The sequence below is a fragment of the Benincasa hispida genome, chromosome 4 (genome assembly GCF_027475165.1).
Source record: "Benincasa hispida cultivar pf3 chromosome 4, pf3_genome.v1.1, whole genome shotgun sequence".
NCBI lineage: Eukaryota > Viridiplantae > Streptophyta > Magnoliopsida > Cucurbitales > Cucurbitaceae > Benincasa > Benincasa hispida.
Genome location: NC_143481.1, coordinates 6,857,306 through 6,881,802, shown reverse-complemented (window position 1 = coordinate 6,881,802; position 24,497 = coordinate 6,857,306). Strand labels below are relative to the sequence as shown.

Sequence of the window (24,497 nt, the reverse complement as noted above, 5' to 3'; positions counted from 1 at the left end):
AATATTGGTTGAGGATGTAAACTGATGCATTCAATATTTAAATTGATATAATTACTCGTTAGAGTTTTAATTATATAGTCTTTTATTTTAATTAAACGTGAGACATACTTATCTTAAATGTGAGACATGCTCATTAAACAAAAGTATCGACGAATTAGATTGAGATTCTTTAGATTTAAAAATCCTAATTCGATGCTTTAAGCTTTCATATTGGTGGTACTTTGATTGCTGAAATTATTGAACTAAAATTAATGAAGTTGCCACTTGTCATTTCTTTTATTTGTTAATATTATAACTATGCATTTCAATACGCTAGTCTATAAATTTTGAAAATTTAGAAGCACATCTAGTAAAGTTTAGGGATAATTTTTTAAAATACATCAACAATAGCATAGTTCAACTAACATATGACATATCTCATCGATTAAAAAGTTAAAAGTTCAAATCTCTAACTTTACAGGTTGTTGAACTAAAAAAAAATAAAGCATAATTTTTCACATAGGTTTAACCAAGAACTTGACATTTAAAAAAAGTAATGTTAAATCAGAATTCAAGACTTAATTATTACAATCTGAGAAATCGAATTATGATTTATTGATCTTGAATTTATTAGCATGTTCAAATTAAGGTTCTTACCGCAAAGCTAATAAAAGGATGCATGTCTCATCCACAATTATCATATCAAGAAAACAATGACATATTATCTTTTTGTTGACTTGGACGTACTTAGGCCAATGAATTTGTATGGTAGGGAAAAGATATCGGTCTAAATTTGAAATCTTTTGAGTTATTTTTTCCCTATAGCATTGCATCCCCACATTTTAAATTATTTTAACAAAAGTTTGAATATTGTTCATACATATCCCTATTATATCAATATTAACATCACAATTATGAATATCGCTCAACGATAATTGTCATATACTCATTCTCTTAATATTAGAAGTTTAAATATTTGTTGTATTGAAAAAAAAATTAACAATCTTTATTGATAAAACAGCGAAAGCACAAGGATCATTTAAGCACTCCAATTCCTTAATTTTGATCAAATATGAAGCATACTTTTGCAGAAAATAAGTGAGTTTCATGACATACCTCTTGTAAAACTTCTTCAAAACTTATTCTCTAGCTGCAATCTTCTCCAAATCTTATTGCGGACCATCTCAAGATCTTCCTCACTATTATCTTGGTGCTCTAGATTGAGTTGTGGGACTCAAAACAAGCTTGAATCAAAGGATGAAGGAGAATAGCTCACAGCAGCAATCTTGTTGAAGAACCCTTTTTTCAATCCGAATTTTCTCTAAAATTCTCTCTTGATTGCATGCTCGAAATTTATCCAAACTCTTCATTATATTGCAAATCAACATGCAAGAGAGAGAGTTATATGAGTTGTAGCTCATGCTTAGAGTAAGACAAGACAAAGATGATGGTTTTCGTGTAATCAAGTAAAAAAATGGATAATGGAAAACATGTATTTTCCATTTTAGTGTTTTGTTTTTCAATTTTTCAATTTTATCTCAAAAATCAAAACTTGATTTTAAAATCCATTTTGATTTTAAAAACTGAAAAATAAAATTAATTCCACAAATTAATTTTTAAATAAAACTTAATTAATTTAATATCAAATAATAAATTAATTTTTACACACATCCACTTTATATATTTAAATATAAATTCTCCTATTCCGTTTAATTCTCAAATTACATACGTAATTATATCTCATATAATTACTAATTCCCTTAATTCTAATTTGAACGTTTCAAATTAACTTATCACGCTATTCTAGAGCTAGTCTGTTACGAGTTAGTAGGGAACCTCGCGGACCTAGAAATCATGGGTTCCAACGATCGGAGATCAATTGGTTAAACTCATTAGACCAAATTAATTCTCATTCGTTAACTAATTGGTCACTCTACTAAAGCACATAGTTGCACTCCCCTCACTGTAGATATATTATGTCCACATGATTTAACCATAATCAGCAATTCAACCCTTCACAGGTTGTTCGTAATAACGGTTGGGTCAAATATCTGTTTTACCCCTGATATTACGTCTTATTCCTTAAATCTCTACTGATCCTCTAATGAACAACTGATTTGTGACCAATCACTAAACCAAAATCTCTTGACCCAGTGAGAGGGTGAGGTCCCTTGTTCAAGACCTGGATTCAGTACTTGAGAGAACAACCTTTCTCCTATCCCTAAATCGGGTAGGCGTGAACTTCATTTTGCACCCTATGTCCCCAACTATCTATTAAGTCTTACCCCTAAAATGAGAGTCTTATTGAGTCGGTGTTGTTGAGTCAATCCTCACCTATGCAAATCTAAGGGTAATCCCGAATAAACAGGAGTTCATAGTTAACTCGGGATTAAGATCGAGTTGCCTAGGTCATATAGGTGAAATAGTCAATCTTATACAGTAAACAGTGTTATAAAGTAAAAGTGACTTATTTCTTAGTTCGATCTTATGTAAACTCATTGCATAGGACATTCCCACTCCTCATGTCATAACATGTACGATTTAGGATGACATCGTATGTAGCACTTTACAACTCTTTGTAACAACTAAAGAGTAAGTCGTATCCAATGATGTTACCAGAATAAGGTACCCAACCTTATTCATGTACCATAAATCATTTTGACTATTTACTCGAACCTGATCCATTCTTATGTCTCCACATAAAGTTCAAGTACTCATGCAATAGTCACGGATCTTAATTTATTGGATTTAGACTTCCATACAATTTATGAAATCAATAATGAGTATCTTGATTATAGAAAATGTTTATCATTTTACAAACTGCGAGTTTTATGACATAAAACCCAACAATAACGTCATGTTAAGTCATGAATAAAATCGCATATGTTATATTAATTAACTTTTTTTATTATTATTATGAGAAGAGTTAAATAGTGAACTAATTCAAACAAGCTTGTACAAGTCACACCCTTGATACAAGAGTAATATGTACATTTGAAAAAAATTAAGGGTGTGCTTGGGCCAAGAAATATCCTACTATTATAATAACTATCTCTTGCTATAGTAAATACTATTTTATATTTCTCAATTAGCTATAATCAATATTATTTCAAAACATCCATTTGCTACCGTTTTTATTATTTTCTACAATTTTTATTATTTTTTTCTTAAACTAAAATAGTTTACATCTTAAACACATATTATTATAACTCAAACTAAAATAATCTACATCTCAAACACAAACTATTATAATCCACCTATAATAACCTAACCAATTCTCCGTTCCCAACGCCCCCTAAATAGATAAAATTAACTAAAGTTAACATTTACACTTGAAACAAAAAATTATATATACAGTTGGTAGAAATTAAATGGATAAAATTAAAATATTTATCTTTTAGAGTAAAAATTCATAAAATTACTCGAACAGAAATAACGACCATTTAAAAAATAGTTGAAGTTAACAGCTCAAGGACAAAAGAATCTCACCTCTATTTTCTTCAGAGAGGGAATAAGAGAAATTCCTAAAACAACACACAATATTAAGATATAGTTTAAGATTGTTGTAATTTTAAAAATAATTGTTGCAACTGTTTTTATAAAATAAAATAAAGTAAATTAGTGTTTGATAAATTTTAACTATATATCTTAAGAAGTTGATCATAGTGATCAGTAAATACATACTAAATTGTTTCGTTTTATATAATAATTAAAATAAATCTATTATTAATATTTGTATTTTTTTATATATAATTTATAATTTTTTTAATAGTTGTTTAAAGTATCATATTTTGTTCTCTAGATTAATGGTTGAAGTATAAGAAAAATAACTTTATTTAAAAAAAATCCCCATATGGTATGATTTTTAAAAATTCTCGTATATACATAAAGAATAAAATTGAAATTTTAATAAAAATGAAATATGATTTTACGAAAATCTAAAAAGTTGGCAAGAAATTTATTTTAAAATGGGTAAAATGAACAAGTGTTATAAAAATGATTTGAATGGATTTAGTTCTCATTTATTTTACCAAACACAAAAATGGTTAGAATTTTTCAGTCACTTTACAAAATGTGTGTTTAAAAGCATTCCAAATTTGTAATTTGAAAAATCAATATAAAATTTCATTCACGTGCGATAATTTCTAAATTTTCGCCTTGATTCTTTAATCTGAGAAATGAGGAAGAGTAAGAAGATTAAAAAATAGATAATTTTATTAAAAACTATGATTATCATTCAAACCATGTTTATTTTGCATGCTAATATTATATGACGGGGTTTTTTTAAATATAAAAGATATATATTATCTTGTAATTTCTCCCGGAGATACCTACAAACATATAAAGTTAATAATTTATGGTCAAACTTTTTTATTTGTTCCCTTCCTAAGGACCCACTTTCGATGAAGTAATTTGTAGACAAAATGAAAAAGCATTCAATTTACTAGACAAAGACCACACCAAACTGAAAAAACATTTCGGGTCAAATAAAGGGGTTGTTTAAGACGTTGAGATGATATAAGATGTAGAGAGTTTCTGATGTCTGGACAATTTTGATCGAATATAAACGATTAAGTATGATCGAGTATATTCAAGTACTGAGATGATATACAATATATGGAAGGAAAATGACGATGAGATACGAAACATGTTCCGAAAATGAACTCACAAACAATTAGAATCGGTGAGATAGAATAATGGGTCTTCAAACACTTAGATGATACAGGTGTGGGGATATACCATCCATGTTGGACCCCCAAACAGACCTAAAGGGTAAATTAAAAATAACATTTTGGTTACTCTATTTTTTTAATTTCATTTTATTAGAAGATTATTTTTTTTAAATAAATTTTAAAACAAAAAAGTTGAGATCTTCGATTAATTCCACTCCTCATTTGATTCATTGTATTTATGAACTTTTTATCTTTAGTCATTAAATAATATTATAAGAACAATTTACATAAAATATTTTTAAGTTTTATTGTAAAGAAAAACTAAATTCAAACCTTTTTTCTGAGTGCACAAACTAAAATACGTTTGTCTATAATAGGACTCATTTCAAATAAAGAAAAATGAACCAACTTATTTATAATTATAACAAAATGTCATTATCTTTTCAAGTATATCAAAATGTTTTTAGCAGTTTTACCATTAAAAACAAATTATCCTCTATAATATGATATTTTATCCTAAGATATATAATATTTCTAAAGGCAAATATCAATATATACTCCCATAAACTTTGGGAATTGTATCAATTTAAACCTTAAACTTTGAGAGTTGTATCAATTTATACTTTGAATTTTCATAAGTATGTCGATTTAAATCCCAAACTTTCATAAATATATTAAGTTAAATCATGAATATTCATGAATGTATCTAAATAAAACATAATGAATTGTTTAAGTTGATATAATTATGAAATTTCATGATTTAAAATTGATGCACTTATAAAATTTCAGAGTTTAAATTGATACAATTATTAATTTTAAGTTTAAATTGATATCATCTTCAAAATTCAGAGTTGAAATTAATATAATTATTAATTTAAGATTTAAATTTATAAAACATCCAAAATTTAAAGATATAAGTTGATATTTGTCCTATATCGAAAGTAATAGTTTACTGGAATAAGAAAAATAATAAAAGTCTGTTTGTAAATTATTGAAGGAAACAACTCAAAAATTCTCATTTTCAAGAGCATAAAATTTCCGATCTCTATTGGCAACAACACGTGATCATGCACCCAAAAAGATGAACCGTCAAATATTTTTTTTTTTTCCTCGCCATTTTTTCACGTTTCTTTCCATCAATTATTTCGAGTTAAATTATTTTTTTAATTCTTTTTCTACTCAACAATCTCATAAAGAAGGGGGAAAAAAGAATCTTTTTGTGATGTATTTCACGGCAATCATTTTGATTCATTCCTTAGTACGGATGTTCCTATGTATAATATGTAAATTCGAGTTTAATAGTCTTAGTATATTTTTAATTTCAAAATTTAATCTCTAGATAAAAGTGTCTTGTCTTGTCTCGTCTCGTCTCATCTCATGTCATCTTACTTTCTCTTAATAATAATGACATAACGTCATTATTGATATGATTCTCGATTTGATTCTTGATTCTTAATTTGATAGTTCGGTATAGAAATAATAGATAACAAACTCTATCTATTTAAGAAGTTTGTGGTTGAAAAAATTGACATGCATCGATATGGAAATTATGCAAGAGAGAGAAGATAAAGTTTCTCGATTGAAAGCTATATTTTACCTAATTTTTTTGGTATGTATTAGTGAATTATCATGAATACAAATTAAACTTGTAACTTTGTCATTTAAAAATTTATTGTTAACCTTCGACTCTCCTTATTGGATAGTATTATCCCAATTGGTAATTGAGCTAAATCTAAAAATCAAATTAAATTACATATTAGAGCTTTATTAAATTAAAAATATATCCTCAATTTTCATTAAAGTTTTTATAAAGTTTGATGACCTAGATTATTTCCATGATTTCTATATATAAAAATTGAAGTGAATAGCATAAAATTCCTATAGGGAGATTTGTGTACCCCTGCTTCGACTAATTAATTATTTTAATTAAAAATCAAAATTAGTATTTATAGTTCAGGACAAAGGTGTATGGAACACGTGTGTACGTAATCTTTAAAACAAGTATTTTTTAAACACTAACAATAATATTTTATGTACTACTAAAATGATGAAATTATTAAAATACATTTATTCATGAATAATATTCTGAAATTAATTAATTAAAACATATAATTGAACAAAAAAAAAAAAAAGAGTTTAAATCTCCCTTAGAATTTTGATGATTTTTCTTAAATAATAATAATAATAATAAACAATACTTATGAATTTTAAATTCATTGACGAATTTTCTATAAAATTTGCTATAATTTATAAATCACCCTAGATTTTGGAAAGATATTCAAGTGTAATTCTTATTTTAAAATTATTTTTATAATCTAATAAATTTAGATAAAAGTTGACTTTAAAAAGACTAAATTTGAGATAAAAAAAATTAATTTTGAAATACTAAATTAATTAAATAAATTATAGGATCAAAATAGTTTTTTTTAAAATTTTATAAATATTCGCCAAAAAAAAAAGACCAAAACTAGATCTAATAATGTAATAATTGAAGTAAGAACATTATGACGCTAGTTAGATTAAACTTTATATTTATGGACCACTTTGGTTATAAATAATGTTTTTTCGAATTTAGTAGATTAAATATGTGTTTGAATGTTTACATTTCCATCTGGCCAAAAGAAAAAATGTTTAGATGTCAATAAAATATGATCCATCTAAATAATAAATAAATCTAAATTCTTTTTAAGATGTGATAAACTTATTCTTAAATTAAATATTTTAAAGATAATTTTATTTTAAATATTTTTTCTAAAAATATTAATCAAAGTTGAGTATATACATGTATAAGATATCAATTAAAAATGAGATGTTGATAATTTCTTTGACATCAACACTATGATCGATGTAATAAAAAGAATAGGACTGAAACGTTCAATCATGTTGTTCGAAATGATATTGCAACAAATTTACAGTAGTTTTGACAGAGAGATAAATAATGAAGTGTTAAAATAATATTAAATGATTAAACTAAACAATAAATAAAGAAATTATGAGTTAATGGTATTTATAAATGATCAAGTGGAACCTTAAAAAAGAAGAGAAAAGATTTAATAAAATCAAATAGAGATTTATTGGTACGCATATATTCTCAATAACAACAATCTACATCTTGAAAAATGACAGCCAGGTCTGGGTCCCACTAGATCTCCTTCCATTGGTTCTTATAAAGTGGTGGACCCCACACTCCTTTTATCTTTCTATTCCATTAACTTCTATTACTAACTATACACTTTTTTTTTTTTTTTTTTTTTTTTTTTTTTTTTTTACCCCAAAAAATTAACCGCAAATTTTTCTTTAACCTGACGGTTATTTTCTTTTTATCTCAGAAACTTGCTTTCTTCAGGGAAGTTACAGTGACGGCGGCGCCTAACGGAGTGTTTGTGGCTTCGATGTCGAAGGAGTCGTATCGGAGGAAGAGTTCGACGACGAGCAGGCGAGAGATGAAGACGATGAAGTCTTTTCCGGCGCACTGCTTGTTTTGAACCGTCGGCGATTGAGTCTCTGGTCCGTTTGACCACAGCACGTGTTTCAGCAACTCTTCACCGTCGCCGGTGAACCGATCAGGCACGAATTCGCCGGCTCTGTCGAAGATTTTTGGATCTCTGGTCGCGAATGGCTGATACCCACAAATCACTTCTCCTTCTTTGATCTCGAAAGCCGCGTCGTGGCTTTCGACCACAAGGTCTTTCTTCGCTCGACCGTACTGAACCGGAACCGGCGGCTCGATTCTGAAAGCTTCATACACAACTGATTTCATCAGCGGCATCTGCTCCATAGCCCCCATCGTGATTTTCCCGCCGTTGGATTTTACGGCAGTACGAATCTCCCGTGCGAGTTGGGTATGGAGCTTCACTCCGGCTCGGCCGATCCATTTGATCATATTGGGGAAGAAGATCTTCATCCCTCCAAATGAATTAAAACAAGTTGCGAATAGCAAGTTATGACAAGCTTCTTCCCTCGAAATCCCCAATCTATCCGCTTCCTCAAATACCGCCTCCGATGACTCGTAAAAGAAATCGTACAGCCGCCGGTAATCGGCTTTGATCAGCGCCGGCGGGAGCCGAACCGTGCGGAGGAGAAGCTCCTCGACAACCTTGGGGAGGCCGAGACTGAGAACAGGGCCAAGCTGGAACAAAACCCATTTCCCAATCAATTTTGGAGCGTCTCGCCCCAATTTGGAATCTACCGGATTGGCGCCAAAAAGAGACCGAGCCAAGAAATTAAACGCCGCCTGTTCACCGGGAGCATTGTACTGTGCTCTACCAGCGGCAGCCAAATCCTTCTCCAGAGTCTCGAATAGCTCGGAAAAAGTGGAGTGAAATTCCGGCAGAATTTTATCCCGGCGGTGCTTGAGGAGAAAGAAAATAAGCTGTTTAAGCTTCGCATGATCAGGCTCAGATGGGTCAATATAAGAGAGCACTCTGTGACCGCCGGTGAGCTCTGTTACAGGCATGTAAGTCCCAGTGAAGAGATCCTTCTTCTCAACTTTAGAATGATCGAAAAGAACAGGGAAACTTTTCCCATCGAGTAAAACAACAACTCGAGAATCAGAAGTGATAAATGGACCCGGCGGCATATTGGTTCTATACACAGTGGATTCATACCGAAGCATTCGAGATTTCAGATACTCTTCTTTCCCCTGATTATAGAAATAGTCCTGTCGGTCCTTCAACGCCCCAAATACCGGCGGCCCATAGTCACCTGGAATCTTCCTCAAAGGAAGCTTCGTAGGTTCCGGCGTCGAAACAGTCCGCTGCGGCACTTGAACAGAGGACGAAGACGAAGACGAAGACGAAGACGAAGACGACGAGGAAACTCTGTCGGCGGCGTAGATTGGGCGTAGGGAAACGAACCCAACTCTAGAACGAGATCTCGGAGGCGGTTCTTGGTATGGAAATCGCAACGGGGGTTGAAGACAAGGGATTGTAATGGAGGTTGACGACATTCTGGCCGGAGTTCTCTGAAACAGTTGTTTGATTCAGAGAGAAATGGAAGCAAAAGAAGGAGAAGAGGGAGTGTTTTGTGTTGTTTGTGAGCAATGAAGAAGAGGATTGGTTTGCAATTTATATGAAAATATTGGAAGAGGTCAGCTTTGACAAAAGACTTGTGAAATGTGTGTTGAATTTAAATTCCATGTTCACACACTTTTCATTTTTATTTGCTTTTCTTTTTCTTTTTCTTTTTTATGGTGGCTCTAGATAAAATTAAATAAATAAAGTCAATATTCAAGATTTTTACCGGTCTAAACTTTTTCATACATGGGATTTTAGTCCTCCTTATATGATAATTTAGGTACGGATTCCTATAGTTCTTTTTTAAAAAATTGTTGAGCCGAGATTGACCTTTTAATAGTTATTTTTAATTAATCAACCTTAATCCTTTATTTAATATGTCTAATTATCTATAGATGTCTTGATAGACAAGAATGGTTGAGGAATTTGTATGGTCATGAGCCATCTACAATTTTTGTTTAGCATTGAAGTAGTGTAATGACTTGCAAAAGGTATGTTATATTATGTTTATTTGAGGTTGGTTTGTTTTATATTTGAATTATGATTTCGGCTTCTTGTGAGTTAGCTAAATCAATTGATCTCATGCATGCTAATCTTCATAGTGTTTACAAGCTCATTTAAAAAATTAATTAATTAATTAATCAAGGATCCATTTGCATTGACTCAGAAAAAAAAATTGTTTTTCAAAAAACTCATTTTATTTAAACACTTTTGACAAAAGTGGTAGAAGATACACTTCAAAAGTTATTTTAAGTAGTTGCCAAACATTCTATTTTTTTTCTAAAATGGTTTGTTTTTTAAATTAAATACTTGAAAGTGCATTCCATTCCAAACATACCCTAAAACTTCATTTGAAAGCTTTGTTATAAAATTTTTAGTTTTTGAAATTTATGGTTATTTTCTCTAAAATTTGTATTGTAATTTTCACATTTCTTAATAAAGCACTTGAATTTTGAAATTCTAAAAACAAAAATAAGTTTTTGAAAATTATGGTCATGTTTGGTAATGATTTGATTTTAAATTTTTAGCTTTTTAAAATTAAACCTATAAACATTTTTTCTACTTTAAAATTTTTTGCTCTGTTGTCTATTTTTTTCACAAATCAACCCAAGTTTTTTGTTTAAAAAAAAAAAGTTATACAATTTTTTTTTTTTTTTTTGGAACTTAAGAATTCAATACTATCACTTAATAAAGATGAAAATATGGTTTTTAAAAAAATGAGAGAAAATAGACTTAATTTTCAATAGCAAAAGATCTAAATATTACCAAATGGAGCTTACATTCTTCCGTATTCAAATTTCAGCTTAATTTTTTTAAAAAGAAAAATATTGATGAAAAGTAATTAAAAAAAAGAAACTTATGAGTAGAAGTAATATTTATCAAATTAATTTTTTTTTTAAAAAAAAAAACGAAATAGAACGTATAATTTTTTAATGTCAATATGGGTAATAGTGAAATTCTGTAATACCAAAAAAAGGTTTTCGTTAGTAGAGATGTCCAATTTTCCCACGGATATAGGGATTCCCTGATTAGACGGGGAATGGGGAGGGAGTGGGAACGGGACGGGTTCTTCGTCCCCGTCCTCGTCCCCACCCCCATTGGCTTTTATATATTTATTTAGTTTAGTTATCTAATGTTATGTTGTTATTATTATTATATAAATATTACATTTAAATTTCAAATTTGATTATTTATTGAGAACATAATGAACATGTTTAAATTTAGATTATATATGTGGATAATTTGATTTATATTTATTTCTTTCTACTAAAAAAATTAATTAGCTTTTTTATGTTAAAATTTGAGTAATTTATCTTTAAATTGAAATTGTCATATAAAACTAACCATAATAAACAATTTAGTGATAAAGTTAATTATTTAATTAAAATTTGCTCTCATTAGTGATTTAAATTAATTGGTTTTTTACAAGAAAAAAAGTAATGGGAAAAAATTCTCCGCAGGGAATCCCCGCCCCGATCCCCATGAGGAATTTCACGGTGATGCGGAATGAAATGAGGAGTGGGGATAGGATGGGAAATGGCATCCCGTGCCCCACCCCGCCCATGGACATCTCTATTTGTTAGGTTTCATATTAGACTAGAAAAATTATAGGGTCGATATTCTCTAATTATTGTGGTAAAAATAACATATCCTCAAAAGGGCAGGCTATTCACCCTTCAAAAACATAATTAGCCTTTAAATTACGTTTATTTACCTTATGAGTATTTTACCTTTCTAAAGTTATTAAAGATCTTTAAATTTTATGGTCCATTGTGTTGCATTACTAGAGAAGTTAGTCACATAAATATGTTTTCTTTTTAATCGTATTACTTTTCTAAGAAGAAAAATTCATTAAGGCACCCCTCACAAAACTAAGGGGAACCAACTTCATCAAGTTTCGATTCATTACATGTATCAACCAATAATAATAAGTTGGTGATGGCTCTCACGGTCTCATATTTTCGGAACAATTTAGGTTTTGACGAGGTTAATTTAGTTTAAAATATTCTTACATCTTACTCCATCTTCCCTATAATACCTTTCTAATTATTGACCACATTTTTCAATATTACTTTTTATTGACCACATTTTTCAATACTACTTTTTCTTCCTAATTTTCAACATAATTGATTTTGACTATTCTTAGAAAGAAAAAAAATCCAACCAAACAAACTTATTTCCCAAGAACCACTACACAATTACCACGTTAAATTTCAAATCTATTAGTAAATTTGTATTCTTCCTTATTTTCTCTGTCCTATATTAAATTTAATCTACTTTTTATGAATAAGTGACAAGCGTTTTTCATTCCAATCATGTTTTTAATTTTAGATTATCTAATTCTAATTAAATTGATTTTTTATTCAAATTAATAATGAATAGATGTTTCTCTTTATAAGACATATTAACCTTTTACTTAAACTTCGTTTTTTTTTTTTTACAATTTGTGGTGTAGGAGAATAATTCTAACTTTTAAACTATAATACAAATAATATGTGAGTTGAACTATATTTATTTTGATAGAAAAATGTTTAGATAATTCTCTCTTATTTTTTTTAATCTCTCTCTTTTTAATTTTCACCCTGCATAAATTTGAACCTACGCTTGTGACTGACTTGTGCACTAAATGATTCTTAATTGTTATCTAAATTGTATATGGTCCACATCTAATAAAAGCAGGAATAGGAACCTTTTTTTAAATAGGACGACTATTTATATTGCATATTTTGAATATTTTTTTATACATGCACTAAATGAAATGTAGAAAAACAATATATATTTATGGCATCTAATATTCTGATTGACACCTTTGAAATTTAAATAGGAAAAACAAAAGCAAGTAATAGTATCTCACGTGTTGAGTAAAATTGTGTCATAAGTGGGAAAGAGGTGTTCTATTTTATTTTATATGTACCTTTTTTTTGACAAATACTTTATATGTACTTTAGTTTAGTTCCCAAAACTCCTATTTAAAATAGAATATTTAATAAACATCTAAAACCCACTTAACTGTCTCATCATTTGAGAGATCAAAATATTTTTGACAAATTACCAAAATAATCTATAAAATATGGTAGTAATTGTAATTATACTCTTAAACATTCAATTGTAAAAATTAAATTATTAACGTCCCACTTAATAATCATTTTATTTCCTGTTTTTTGTTTTAGAAAATTAAGTTTATTGATACTACTTCCATCTCCATTTTTTTTTTGTTATCTACTTTTTGTCAATGGTTTAAAAAAAACCAAGCCAAATCTTGACAACTAAAAAAAAATAGTTTTTATTTGTGGAATTTGGCTAATTATTCAACTATTGTACATAAAAAAAATATGTAAATCTTGATAAGAAATCTGGATGAAATAGACTTGATTTTAAAAAACAAAAACAAAAAAAAAAGTTCAAATTGTTACCCTAAACTTATAAAATGTTAAAATTGGACCATTAAACTTATATGATTGTAACAATTGAATAAGTTTGGTTTATTTTTTATCATTTGGGAGTCCACTTTTTATCATTTGGGGGTCTAATTTTTACAATTATGATAAATTTAGAGGTCAAATCTAACATTTATATAAATCGGAGGATTCAATTTCTATAATTAAAAGTTTGAAAATATAATTATAAGTATTACTATACTTTGGGTGGTATATGCACTTTGTTCTTTCAGACCTACATAAACATACGCTCATTAAGTAATTGAATAGGAAAAATCAACTAATAGAGCTAAAATGTTTTTTAAAAATTCAGTATGGATTACTTTTTTTTAGTTTTTTTTTCTTACATTAATCTTTTTTATTAAAAAAAAAAAAAAAAAAAAATCGGAGCACGGTGGACGGGAAACTAAAATTCGGCTGCAAAATAAATAACACGAAAATCTTAAGGAGAGAAAAAAAGGGAGGCGTGGCAAGTTAGGTTGGTTCCTTCCGACAACGTGGACAATGTTTCCGTGGGACCCACTCCTTTGTCAAGGCAGCCGCGTTTTCAGTCTTTTTGACTTTTTTTTCCTCTCTTTTTTAAGAAGACATTTATTTGTTTCATTTAATTATAGTTACTATATTAAAAAATAAATTAAAATACCCTTAATGTAATTGAACGAAAACGGTTACTATAACGTTTTGAAAAGGAGTTTGTTTTTTTAATATTGTGATTAGAAAAATAATTTAGGGAAATACAGTGGTTCTAAAACTATTTAGAAATATATGGTTTTTGGAGTTTTTGAGAGTGGAGATTTTGTGTAAAATATTTTGTCGAGGGTTCAACCCTCGTGTCGAAAATTAAAGAAAAAGTCGAGAGTTTGACCCTCGACGTAAAGGAAATTTAATAAGACGATAAAATTTGAAGAGCAGGTTCAGGGTTCACCTTCAACCTGTTGAAAATTAAAGAAGAGATTGAGGGTTGACCCTCGACCTCAAGGAAATTAAATAAATAGGACAAAATTTGAAGAAAAGGTTGAGGGTTTGTCGAAAATTAAAGAAGAAATCCTTGACCCAAAGGAAATTAAATAATCGTTTCGTAATTATACACGATTGCATAGAATCGTTTAGAAAATTACTATGCGATCGTTTAGTAATTCTTTATAACCTAACAATAGGTGCAAACTCCCGAAAATAACAAGTGAATGTTGAACAGCTTCTTTATTAGGAGCTAGGAATCAAACAAGATTAATCGGTCGCATACGAGATGCTAAACGATCGTTTACAATCTCTCCACGATCACTCAATATGACTTAACAATTGCTTACTAAATCCTCTACGATCGGCCACAAACTTCTATACGATCGCTTAACTATTACTATTACACGATCACCTCTCTCAGAACCTATACGATCACATACCTTTTACTATACGATCGTTTACCAAGTGCTACACATTCGCTGAGCTTTACTATACGATCGCTTAGTGGAAGTAGACGATGAGCGGCATGTTGCGATGGCTTCTCAACGACAGTGTTTGTCGAACTTCTATACGATCGCCCACAAACTCCTACACGATCGCTTAGCTATTACAATTAGACGATCGCATTCTAAAAAACTATATGATCGCTTACTTTTTACTATATGATCATATACCAAGTGTTCCACGATTGCTGAGCTTTACTACACGATCACCTAGTGGAAGTACACAATGAGCGACACGTTGCGATGGCCTCTCTACGATAGCATCTTTCGAACTCCCACTCTCGAGAGCTCTCTTTCCTCACTACACGATTGCTTAGCTATTACTATTAGACGATCGCCTTATCAAAACTTATACGATCCCCTACCTTTTACTATACAATCGTATATCAAGTGTTACACGATCGCTGAGCTTTACTACACGATCGCCTAGTGGAAGTACACAATGAGCGACACGTTGCGATGGCCTCTCTACGATAGCATCTTTCAAACTCCCACTCTCGAGAGCTCTCTTTCCTCACTACATGATTGCTTAATTATTACTATTAGACGATCGCCTTATCAAAACTTATACGATCCCCTACCTTTTACTATACAATCGTATATAAAGTGTTACACGATCGCTGAGCTTTACTACATGATCGCCTAGTAAAAGTACACGATGAGCGGCATACTGCGATGACCTTTCCAAGATAGCGTCTTCCGAACTTCCACTCTCGATAACTCTCTTTCCTCACTACACGATCACCCACAAACTTCTACATGATCACTTAGCTATTACTATTAGACGATCGCCTTTTCAAAACCTATATGACCACCTACTTTTTACTATACGATCGTCTACTAAGTGCTACACGATCGTTGAGCTTTACTACACGATTGCCTAGTGGAAGTGGACAATAAGCGACACGCTGCGATAGCTTCTCTACGACAGCGTCTTCCGAACTCCCACTCTCGAGAGCTCTCTTTCCTCACTACACGATCGCTTAGCTATTACTATTAGACGATCACCTTTTCAAAATCTATACGATCGCCTACCTTTTATTATACGATTGTCTACCAAGTGCTACACGATCCTTGAGCTTTACTATACGATTGCCTAGTGGAAGTAGACGATGAGCGACACGCTGCGGTGACTTTAAAACGAATCTGAATCCCTGCAACGCGCGTCAGAGTGATTTGAACCCTCAACCTTCTTTAAAACGAATTTGAACCTCTACAACGTGTCAGCGTCTCGTCCCGTCCGATCCATGAGCTCGTAGGTGATGTAGACGAGGAAATCGTCATAAGATATGTGCAAGCATATATACTACAAATGATGGGTGGAAGTCTGTTTTCCGACAAATTAAGTCATTTTGTTTACTTAATGTTCCTGCTACTATTAGCTAACTTCTACAACGGGGCAGTATTCGTGGGGTGGAGCATGTTTGGCATGGTTGTATAGACAACTATGCAAAGCAACAAGACTCGAGGTTCATGAGATAACTGGATCTCTCATACTTTTGCAACTATGGCCTTGGGAGTGATTTCCAACAATGGCTCCATAGCTACAACATGTCGATGATGCTCAGTTAGCTGGATGAGCCTACGGTTCTCGATCTGTTATTTTAATTCAATCTAATTTTTATATTACTGATCTAGTTAATTTAAAATCTAAATTATCAATTTATAAATTTAGGTAGAGAGACAAAATTTGTGTGACTAGGACAGCCACACATGTAGTCAGCCTGTACAAATACATGTTTGATTTGCTTCAACCTGATTAGGTATATTAACACTGAACCAAATTGATTATTTTATACACATTTTTATTGTATTTGTCTTTAATGTTCTCCAATATAATATTTTGTGTTTCAGGTTATTTGGGAGCTGTACAAAATTATTATGCATACTATGAGCAATTTCTGTACGAATGGTCAAAACATATGGCGGACGATAAGTCATCTCATATGTTTTCACATTGGTGAGTGGCATCTTCCTGTCAGGATGATGAGACAATTTGATTTTCAGTAAGATGTCCCATCGCCTTGTAATAATGAATCCTTATTGCATGATATCGACTTAAGGACTGTAAATTGGTCTGAAAAAGTTGCGCATTTGGTAGTGCGATGGCACTATCGTGCAAGGTTTATTGCAATGGGGGTTTCTATTGAACAGTTTGACGGGATGTCACTTGAGACTACATTCAGTGGTATAATAATATCACAAGACACTACGTCAATCGTCCGGGAGCAGCTGTGGGTCATCTGGTAAATGAATGAATATTATTTAATTTTTTAATTATAATTTATTTTAAATATTATCTAATTGTTTTATAGTTCGCAGAGATCAAATAACAGTAGACTCTGTGATGTTTGCGAATGTTCCGAACCAGGTTCTTACTATATGTAGTGACAACCAAAGCTATATGAAGAAGATGCATTATATGTACGATATACCTATTGTTCCTCCACCAGTTCATAGACGTAGAGGATCTGTTCGGGAAGAGGATGAGTTTGATGAGGTTGCCCATAACGTGGAAGAGTTGCCCCTTATGATGCAGACGCATAGTCAAACAGATTAGGTTAGTCCGATGATGATGATGCCAGCATTTAATTTAAGACATTATGACTCAGATGTTGGTCCTTCGTCTTCATACGTGCATGGACATAGTCGGGGTCGTGAAGAGCATAATGAATATTTATATTATGAAACGCTTGCAGAGGTACTAGAGCAACATCAAGAAGAACCAGAGCAACCTCAAGTTCGAAGTCGACGACGACAACCAACCTGAAATCGACGACATCTGTCTTGTGGGACACATTGATTTTTGTAATTATTTTTATATAAATGAGATATTTTAATTTACACTTTTTTTTATTTTTATGAGATATTATTTTTTTTTTAATTTGTTATTTTTAGAGTTAAGTTAAATAAAATAATAAAATAATAAAATATTTTTAGAAATTATTTTTATAAAATGGAAAGATCGAGTCATGGAAAATTTAAAATAAAAAATTGAAGGGAAAAAAGGATAAAGATCGAAGGTTGAAAATTCGACCTAGGTTATCGAATTTTCAACACTAACATATTAAAAAAAAAAAAAACCATATTTATAAAATTAAAAATTAAAAAAAAAAAAAAGAAAAAAGAAAAAAGTAAAGGTTGAATGTTGAATTGAACTTCATCTATTTATCTGATTCTTTGTAATTCACAAGATGTCACCATATTGAATGTGTGAGACATCAATAAGATACATTACTCAATGAGCATGAAATATACAATTTTGATTAAGAATTTCAAGGTTTAAATTTTTATGGTCACATATATTGTTGAACAAAAAAAAAAAATAGTTAATTATGTGAGTATATTGTATCAAATTTGTTATCTGTCTCTGTTGGGACCTGCACAGGCAGTGAAGGGAAAAAAGAACCTGAGCTAAACAGGGGAAGAGATGGGATGTCATCCTTTATTTACACCCATTGCCTTTTTTCTTCTTATTATTATTGTTATTATAGATATAATATTTATATTTGACATCAATAATTTATTTCTTTTGAACTATATACTATATACTAAAATATTTGGACTATACATATCCATAATTAGAGAATATAGGCTCATTGTTTTTGTTCATTCACGTGGTGAAAATTCAAATACTTATTCAAGAGAAATACAAAAAGTAGAGGGCTATTTTTTTTTTTTTTTTTTAAATTTTAAAAAAAGGGTAGAAAAACACATGTTAAATTGAAACAAAATCTAAATGATAGAGATCAAGATCAATTATTTGTTTAACAAAATGAATCTCAACTTTTGACAGAGGATCATGTGGGGGATTTTTGGAAATGGTGATATTATTATTTTAAGAGAGAGATATATTTATACATATTTGATTGGATTTGTTGATAAGATTTGAAACAGGGTGTTTTAGGATAATGTGAAGTACTAATAATATTATACTATCATATTGTTAAATTAGTAAGAAATGGTTGTCTAAAAAAAAGTCCAAAATTATTTAAATTTGATACTATTTTCTTCCAACTCATTTTCTGCACCATTCTGATCCCTAATGGTGCTTTTAAGCCGCACATTACAGAATATAAAAATGGACATTCTTGTTATCACTATATTGTTAGTTCACATTGTTAAAAAGCATACATTTATTTATTTACTTATTTATTGTAATCATGTTTGAAGTAAAGTAAGATTCATGTAATATTCAATTTAAATTTAGTCATATTAGAACACTTATTTTATTTTCACGTCTTCACTAAAAGTTTACACTGTATATTTTCTTTCCAGATTATAGCCATTAAGTTAATTGATTTAATCAAATTTTTATTCTATTTATATATATATACATATATTTAAAAGGGATAATATGTATATTTATTTTTAACTTTCAATCAAATCATTGGTTAATTTATTCCAAGAAAAAAAATTATAAGAACATTCTATAAATAAAATTTTCACGTATAGAGAAAATGTCAAACTATTTAGAGAAATACTATAAAAAAAAAAAAAAAAAACCACGGATAAATATTGATAGACTTCTATCCGCGTCTATCACATAGTATAGTGATGGTCAGTTTCTATCACTGATCAGTTATTTGTAAATAGTTTGCTTTAATTTTCTATTTTTGAAAGTCTATTTTTAAAAATACGGTTTAAAAAATATTTTCTTGAATTAATCTAAATTTAGTTGCCGTCGATAAATTAAATTTATCAAATTTTATTATTTTATATAATGGAAGGTTAAATTATAAACTTCATGACAAACTTTGAGAATGGTGTTTATTTAATCTCTTAACTTTCAAATATATAAATTTAGTCTATTAACTTTCGAACTTTTAAAATTAAGAGATCTATTATATACAAAATAAACAATTTAGTATTCTGTTAGCTATAAAAATCAATTCTATATTTAATAGAATAATTATTTATTAAAAATTTTAATTTATCACAGACAAACTTGAAACTTCTAAGATAATATTCAAAGTTTAAGAACTAAAATTGTTAACCATACTCAAAATAAAAATTTGAAAATCTAATACGGTTGATTAAATTACAGCATGGTTAAACCATTTATAATAATAAAAGATGATTTTTTATCGTTCAATTGCAATTAAATTCATAATTAAAACCATTTATAATAATATATATTTTTTAAAATTGATTAAATCAATTAACTTGATAAAAATGACTATAATTTGGAAACAAAATATGGTATAAACTTTTTCAATGACTATGTCAAAATAAAATATGTGTTCTAATATGACTAAATTATATTATTTTACTTCAAACATGATTATGGTGAATTAAATACTTTCTTAATCTGACTAATTTAAAATTAGATATTGTTTATTTTACATATTTTATTTTAGGAAATTTACAGAAAAATATCATTTTTTCTTTAAATATGAATAATCTGGTAATGATATTTCTTCAAATATATATAAAAATATATTTACAATTAGTGAATTGCATTTAAAAACCATATTTGTAAATATCTTTTATAAGATAATATATTTACAAATAATTTTAGAAAAGTAGCACGCAACAGGTTCTATTTGGGCCCTAATGAAAGCAACTTGATTGGGCTCCGTCCATGGCCCAACCGTCCATCAAAATTTAAGATTCCAGCACGTGGATGAATCGTCCGCCGTCCATTCTAGCACGTGCACATTCGATATTCCGGCGAGCCACCTTTGGCGCCGACCACCTATTTCAGCTCCGGCGTCTGAAAACTCAGAAACGTCCTCGCAGTTGCCAAAAAGAAAATGACCGCCACGTGTGCGGCTTTAAACACAGCTGGACCCACAAAAAGCTGAATTTTATTACGCCACGTCATCCAACGTGGAAATTCAAAGCACACCTCTCCAAGTAAAAGGGAATCGGCGTGTAAATCTTCACGTCCGGACAAATTCCGGCCAAATATGCTTCGAATCTTCCTTCTTCTTTACTTGGTATTAATAAAACGAACAAAATTCTTTCGAAAACCAAATACACGAACAATGGTGGCCACTCGATTCATGCAGCGACTTCGGCCAGCCTCCGCCGTGTCTTCCTCTTCCTCTTCTTCATCTCCATCGTCGGCGATGACCGTGAGGTGTTTGGGCAAAACAGGGCTAAATTTGAACAATGGCGAACGGTTAATAACTTCTGGAGATGGCGAGAGAAAACAGATAGTCGCCGTGAAGGCGGCGGCGGCTCCCCAGACTGTGGAAACTAGAACCGAAGAACTGAATTTGGGTTCTTTGCTGGCGAATCTGCTCGTTCAATTGAAGACTACCGTGGGGAAGACGAAGATTCAGAGGCGACAGATTCAAAAGTTCATAGAAAAGGTATTCGATTAAACTAAACGTCATTGATTTAGGATTTATTAAAGCCTGATCAAAGTTTATGGATTTCTTCAGATAATAATCGACTGTCGATTCTTCACATTGTTAGCTGTCGCCGGATCTTTACTGGGTTCAATACTCTGTTATATTGAGGTAACAGACACCGGACTCTTGTAGATCTCGTTTTCTCTCCATTCCTACTCTGTCTTTGCTCCCAATTTTAACTGCTCAGTTTTAAAATGTTCAGGGGAGTTTCATTGTTGCAGAGTCATATCTGCAGTATTTCCACGGTCTTTCACAAAGTTCGAACCAAAATCATACGGTGGAGCTTCTAATTGAAGCCTTAGGTACTTTTTGTACAGAAATTCAAACGCTAATTTATGGTTTTCTGATCGATTTGTTTACTAAATTCGATTTAAAACTCTTTGGCAGATATGTTCCTCGTCGGAACTGCTCTGGTTGTCTTTGGGGTCGGATTGTTTGCAATGTTCATTGGATCGGGGAAGATGAAGGAAAAAAATCGGCCAGTCATTTCTGGGTCGAATTTTTTTGGTCTGTTCCGCATGAAGGTAATTGGAGAAAACAAAAATTAAAACAGAGAACAAATCAAAAACAGAAACCCAAGATATTGAACTACTTGTTGACGTTTTTAATTTGAATTGGATTGTTTCTCAGAAAATTCCGACGTGGGTAGAAATGGAATCAATGTCGCAGGCGAAATCGAAGATCGGACATGCGGTGATGATGATACTGCAAGTGGGTGTGTTAGAAAAGTTTAAGAATATACCTTTAAGCTCTGCCGTCGATCTCGCATGTTTTGCCGCCGCCGTTATGGTTTCCTCCGCCTCCATCTTCTTCCTCTCCAAACTCAATTTGGGAGGAGGCGGCAGTGGCGGTTTTAAGTGAACCATTGTATGGCCGTGCGTCGTTGTTCATTGCCTTCCACAAATATATGTAAATTTTGGGAAGTTTTAGACTTAGGAGAAGGCGAGAGATTACCAATTCTTTTAATTGTTATTAATTATTGTTTGTTCCAAAACCTAACACTTTGCACCTTTAATTGAGTTGATAATACAAATTCATTGGAAGTATATGTAATTTATATATATATTATAATATGGGGAAAACATCAATATTAAAACTAATAGTTGATGACACTACAAAAATGTCATTCATCGATTGATATACATGTCAAATAACAAATAAACAACTAATGCCACTTTTAAAAATTTAGAATTTATCAAATTAGACGTGACTAAATAAGGACAAATATCATTTTATATCCATAAATTTTAGGTGTTTTATCAATTTAAACCTTAAATTAATAATTACATGAATTTAAACCTTTAAACTCCAAACTAATAATTGTATTAATTTAAACTATGATATTTTATAAGTGTATCAATTTAAACTCTGAACTTTTATAATTGTATCAACTTAAACCCTCTATTATGTTTTATTTGGATATACTTATGATGTTCGGGGTTTAACTTGATGTATTTATGAAAATTTAGGGCATAAATTCATATAATTATTAGTTTGGGGTTTAAATTGATATAAATCCCAAAGTTCATGGTTTAAATCAATACAATTAAATTGATAAAATTTTAGTTTAGAGTTTAAATTGGTACAATTTCCAAAGTTTAGAGGTATAAATTGATATTTTTCCACTAAATAAATATTGTTCTTAACAATATTTTAGAAGATATTGCATGAAATATAAATATGATAGGTTATTTGGGGTATGTTCGGATTAAGTGTTTAATTTTTAAAATAAGTCATTTTAAAAGAAAATAGAGTATTTGACAACTACTCAAAATAACTTTTCAGGTGTATTCTAATATATATATATATATTTATCAAAAAAGTGTTTAAATAAAATAAGTTTTGTAAAAAACCAGTTTTTTCTAAGTCAATCCAAATGTGCCAATAGAATCACAAACTATACTCACTTGCCTACTTGAACATGTCTAAATTCAAACAGTGACATAAGAATCTTTCCATCATCACACGTGGTTAAGGTTGGCAACTGGGTCGGGATGGGGCGAGAACTCCCCATCCCCATCCCTGAGGGGACCCATCCCTTTTTTTTAAATTTATATAAATATATAAATATTTGTAATTAATATATAATTATATATAAATATATTTATTTGTAAAATATATATATATTTAAAAAATAAAAAAAATTAATTGGGGTTAGGGATATCCTCCCTGTTCTCGATCGAGGACTCGATTAGAATTTCCGGTTTGACTCCATCCTCGATCAAACGGAAGTCGGGACGAAGACCCGATTTCATGGGAATTTTTAGGAACCCTACACGTTGTTGGACAATGAAAGAAAGAGTTGGCACATTATGGTGAAGAGAGATAAAATCATGACATGCAAATTATTTTTAACATAATCACCTAATTAAAAACAAAGAAACGAGGAAAACCAAAAAAAAAAACGTGGAATAAAATAAGTAATTAAATAGATATGCTAAATTTGTGGAATCTTTTGCAATTGAAATATATTTGCATGGGATGTGTAGGGTATATGATTGTTGAAATTTAGTTAGGTAAATATTCAAAATGTTTGTTTGTTTTTTTTTTTTTTTTAAAAGAATGTTTTTAAATATAAAAAAATGAGTGAATTTATTTATAAATATAGTAAAATGTCATTGTATATAAGTGACAAATATTGATAGACATTAATAGACATTTTGTTATATTTAATATTTATTATTGATAGATAGTGACATTTTTGTTATATTTGAAAATATTTTTCAATAATTTTATCATTTAAAACATTTTTTTTAAAAAAAATAAGATCGTGGAATGATTTATTTGGCAAACGAACTTTTTTTAAAAAACCTCAATTAGAAACAATGTGCAACTTAAGACATTTTTTGAAAAATGCATAATCCTAACACTTCGATTAAAATTAAAACTAGATCACAATAAATAAAGGAAAAAACACGTAAACTAATAAATATTCAATTCCATGATAAAGGTGGTTTAAAGAAAAATATCTAAAGGCTAGAAATTACGATATTATTAAATAGTTTAGTTTTTATCTTTGAAGGTCACATATCTAAACAAACACATACAGACAATCGAAGTCCGATAT

General features: G+C 30.2%; 2 protein-coding genes across 2 annotated transcripts; one reads left to right on the top strand and one right to left on the bottom strand.

The window, feature by feature from the left end:
* Nucleotides 1-7,701: 7,701 nt before the first annotated feature.
* AOS (allene oxide synthase) lies at nt 7,702-9,886 on the bottom strand. Its single transcript, XM_039029349.2, has one exon. It carries the CDS (start codon nt 9,598-9,600, stop codon nt 7,978-7,980), a length of 1,623 nt encoding a protein of 540 aa, XP_038885277.2. The 5' UTR covers nt 9,601-9,886; the 3' UTR covers nt 7,702-7,977.
* An 11,042-nt stretch (nt 9,887-20,928) lies between these two features.
* On the top strand, nt 20,929-22,476 carry LOC120075956 (uncharacterized). The gene is made up of 5 exons (XM_039029713.2): nt 20,929-21,388; nt 21,461-21,538; nt 21,633-21,732; nt 21,818-21,954; nt 22,061-22,476. Exons 1-5 carry the CDS (start codon nt 20,981-20,983, stop codon nt 22,289-22,291), a joined length of 954 nt encoding a protein of 317 aa, XP_038885641.1. The 5' UTR covers nt 20,929-20,980; the 3' UTR covers nt 22,292-22,476.
* The last annotated feature ends 2,021 nt before the right edge of the window (nt 22,477-24,497 follow it).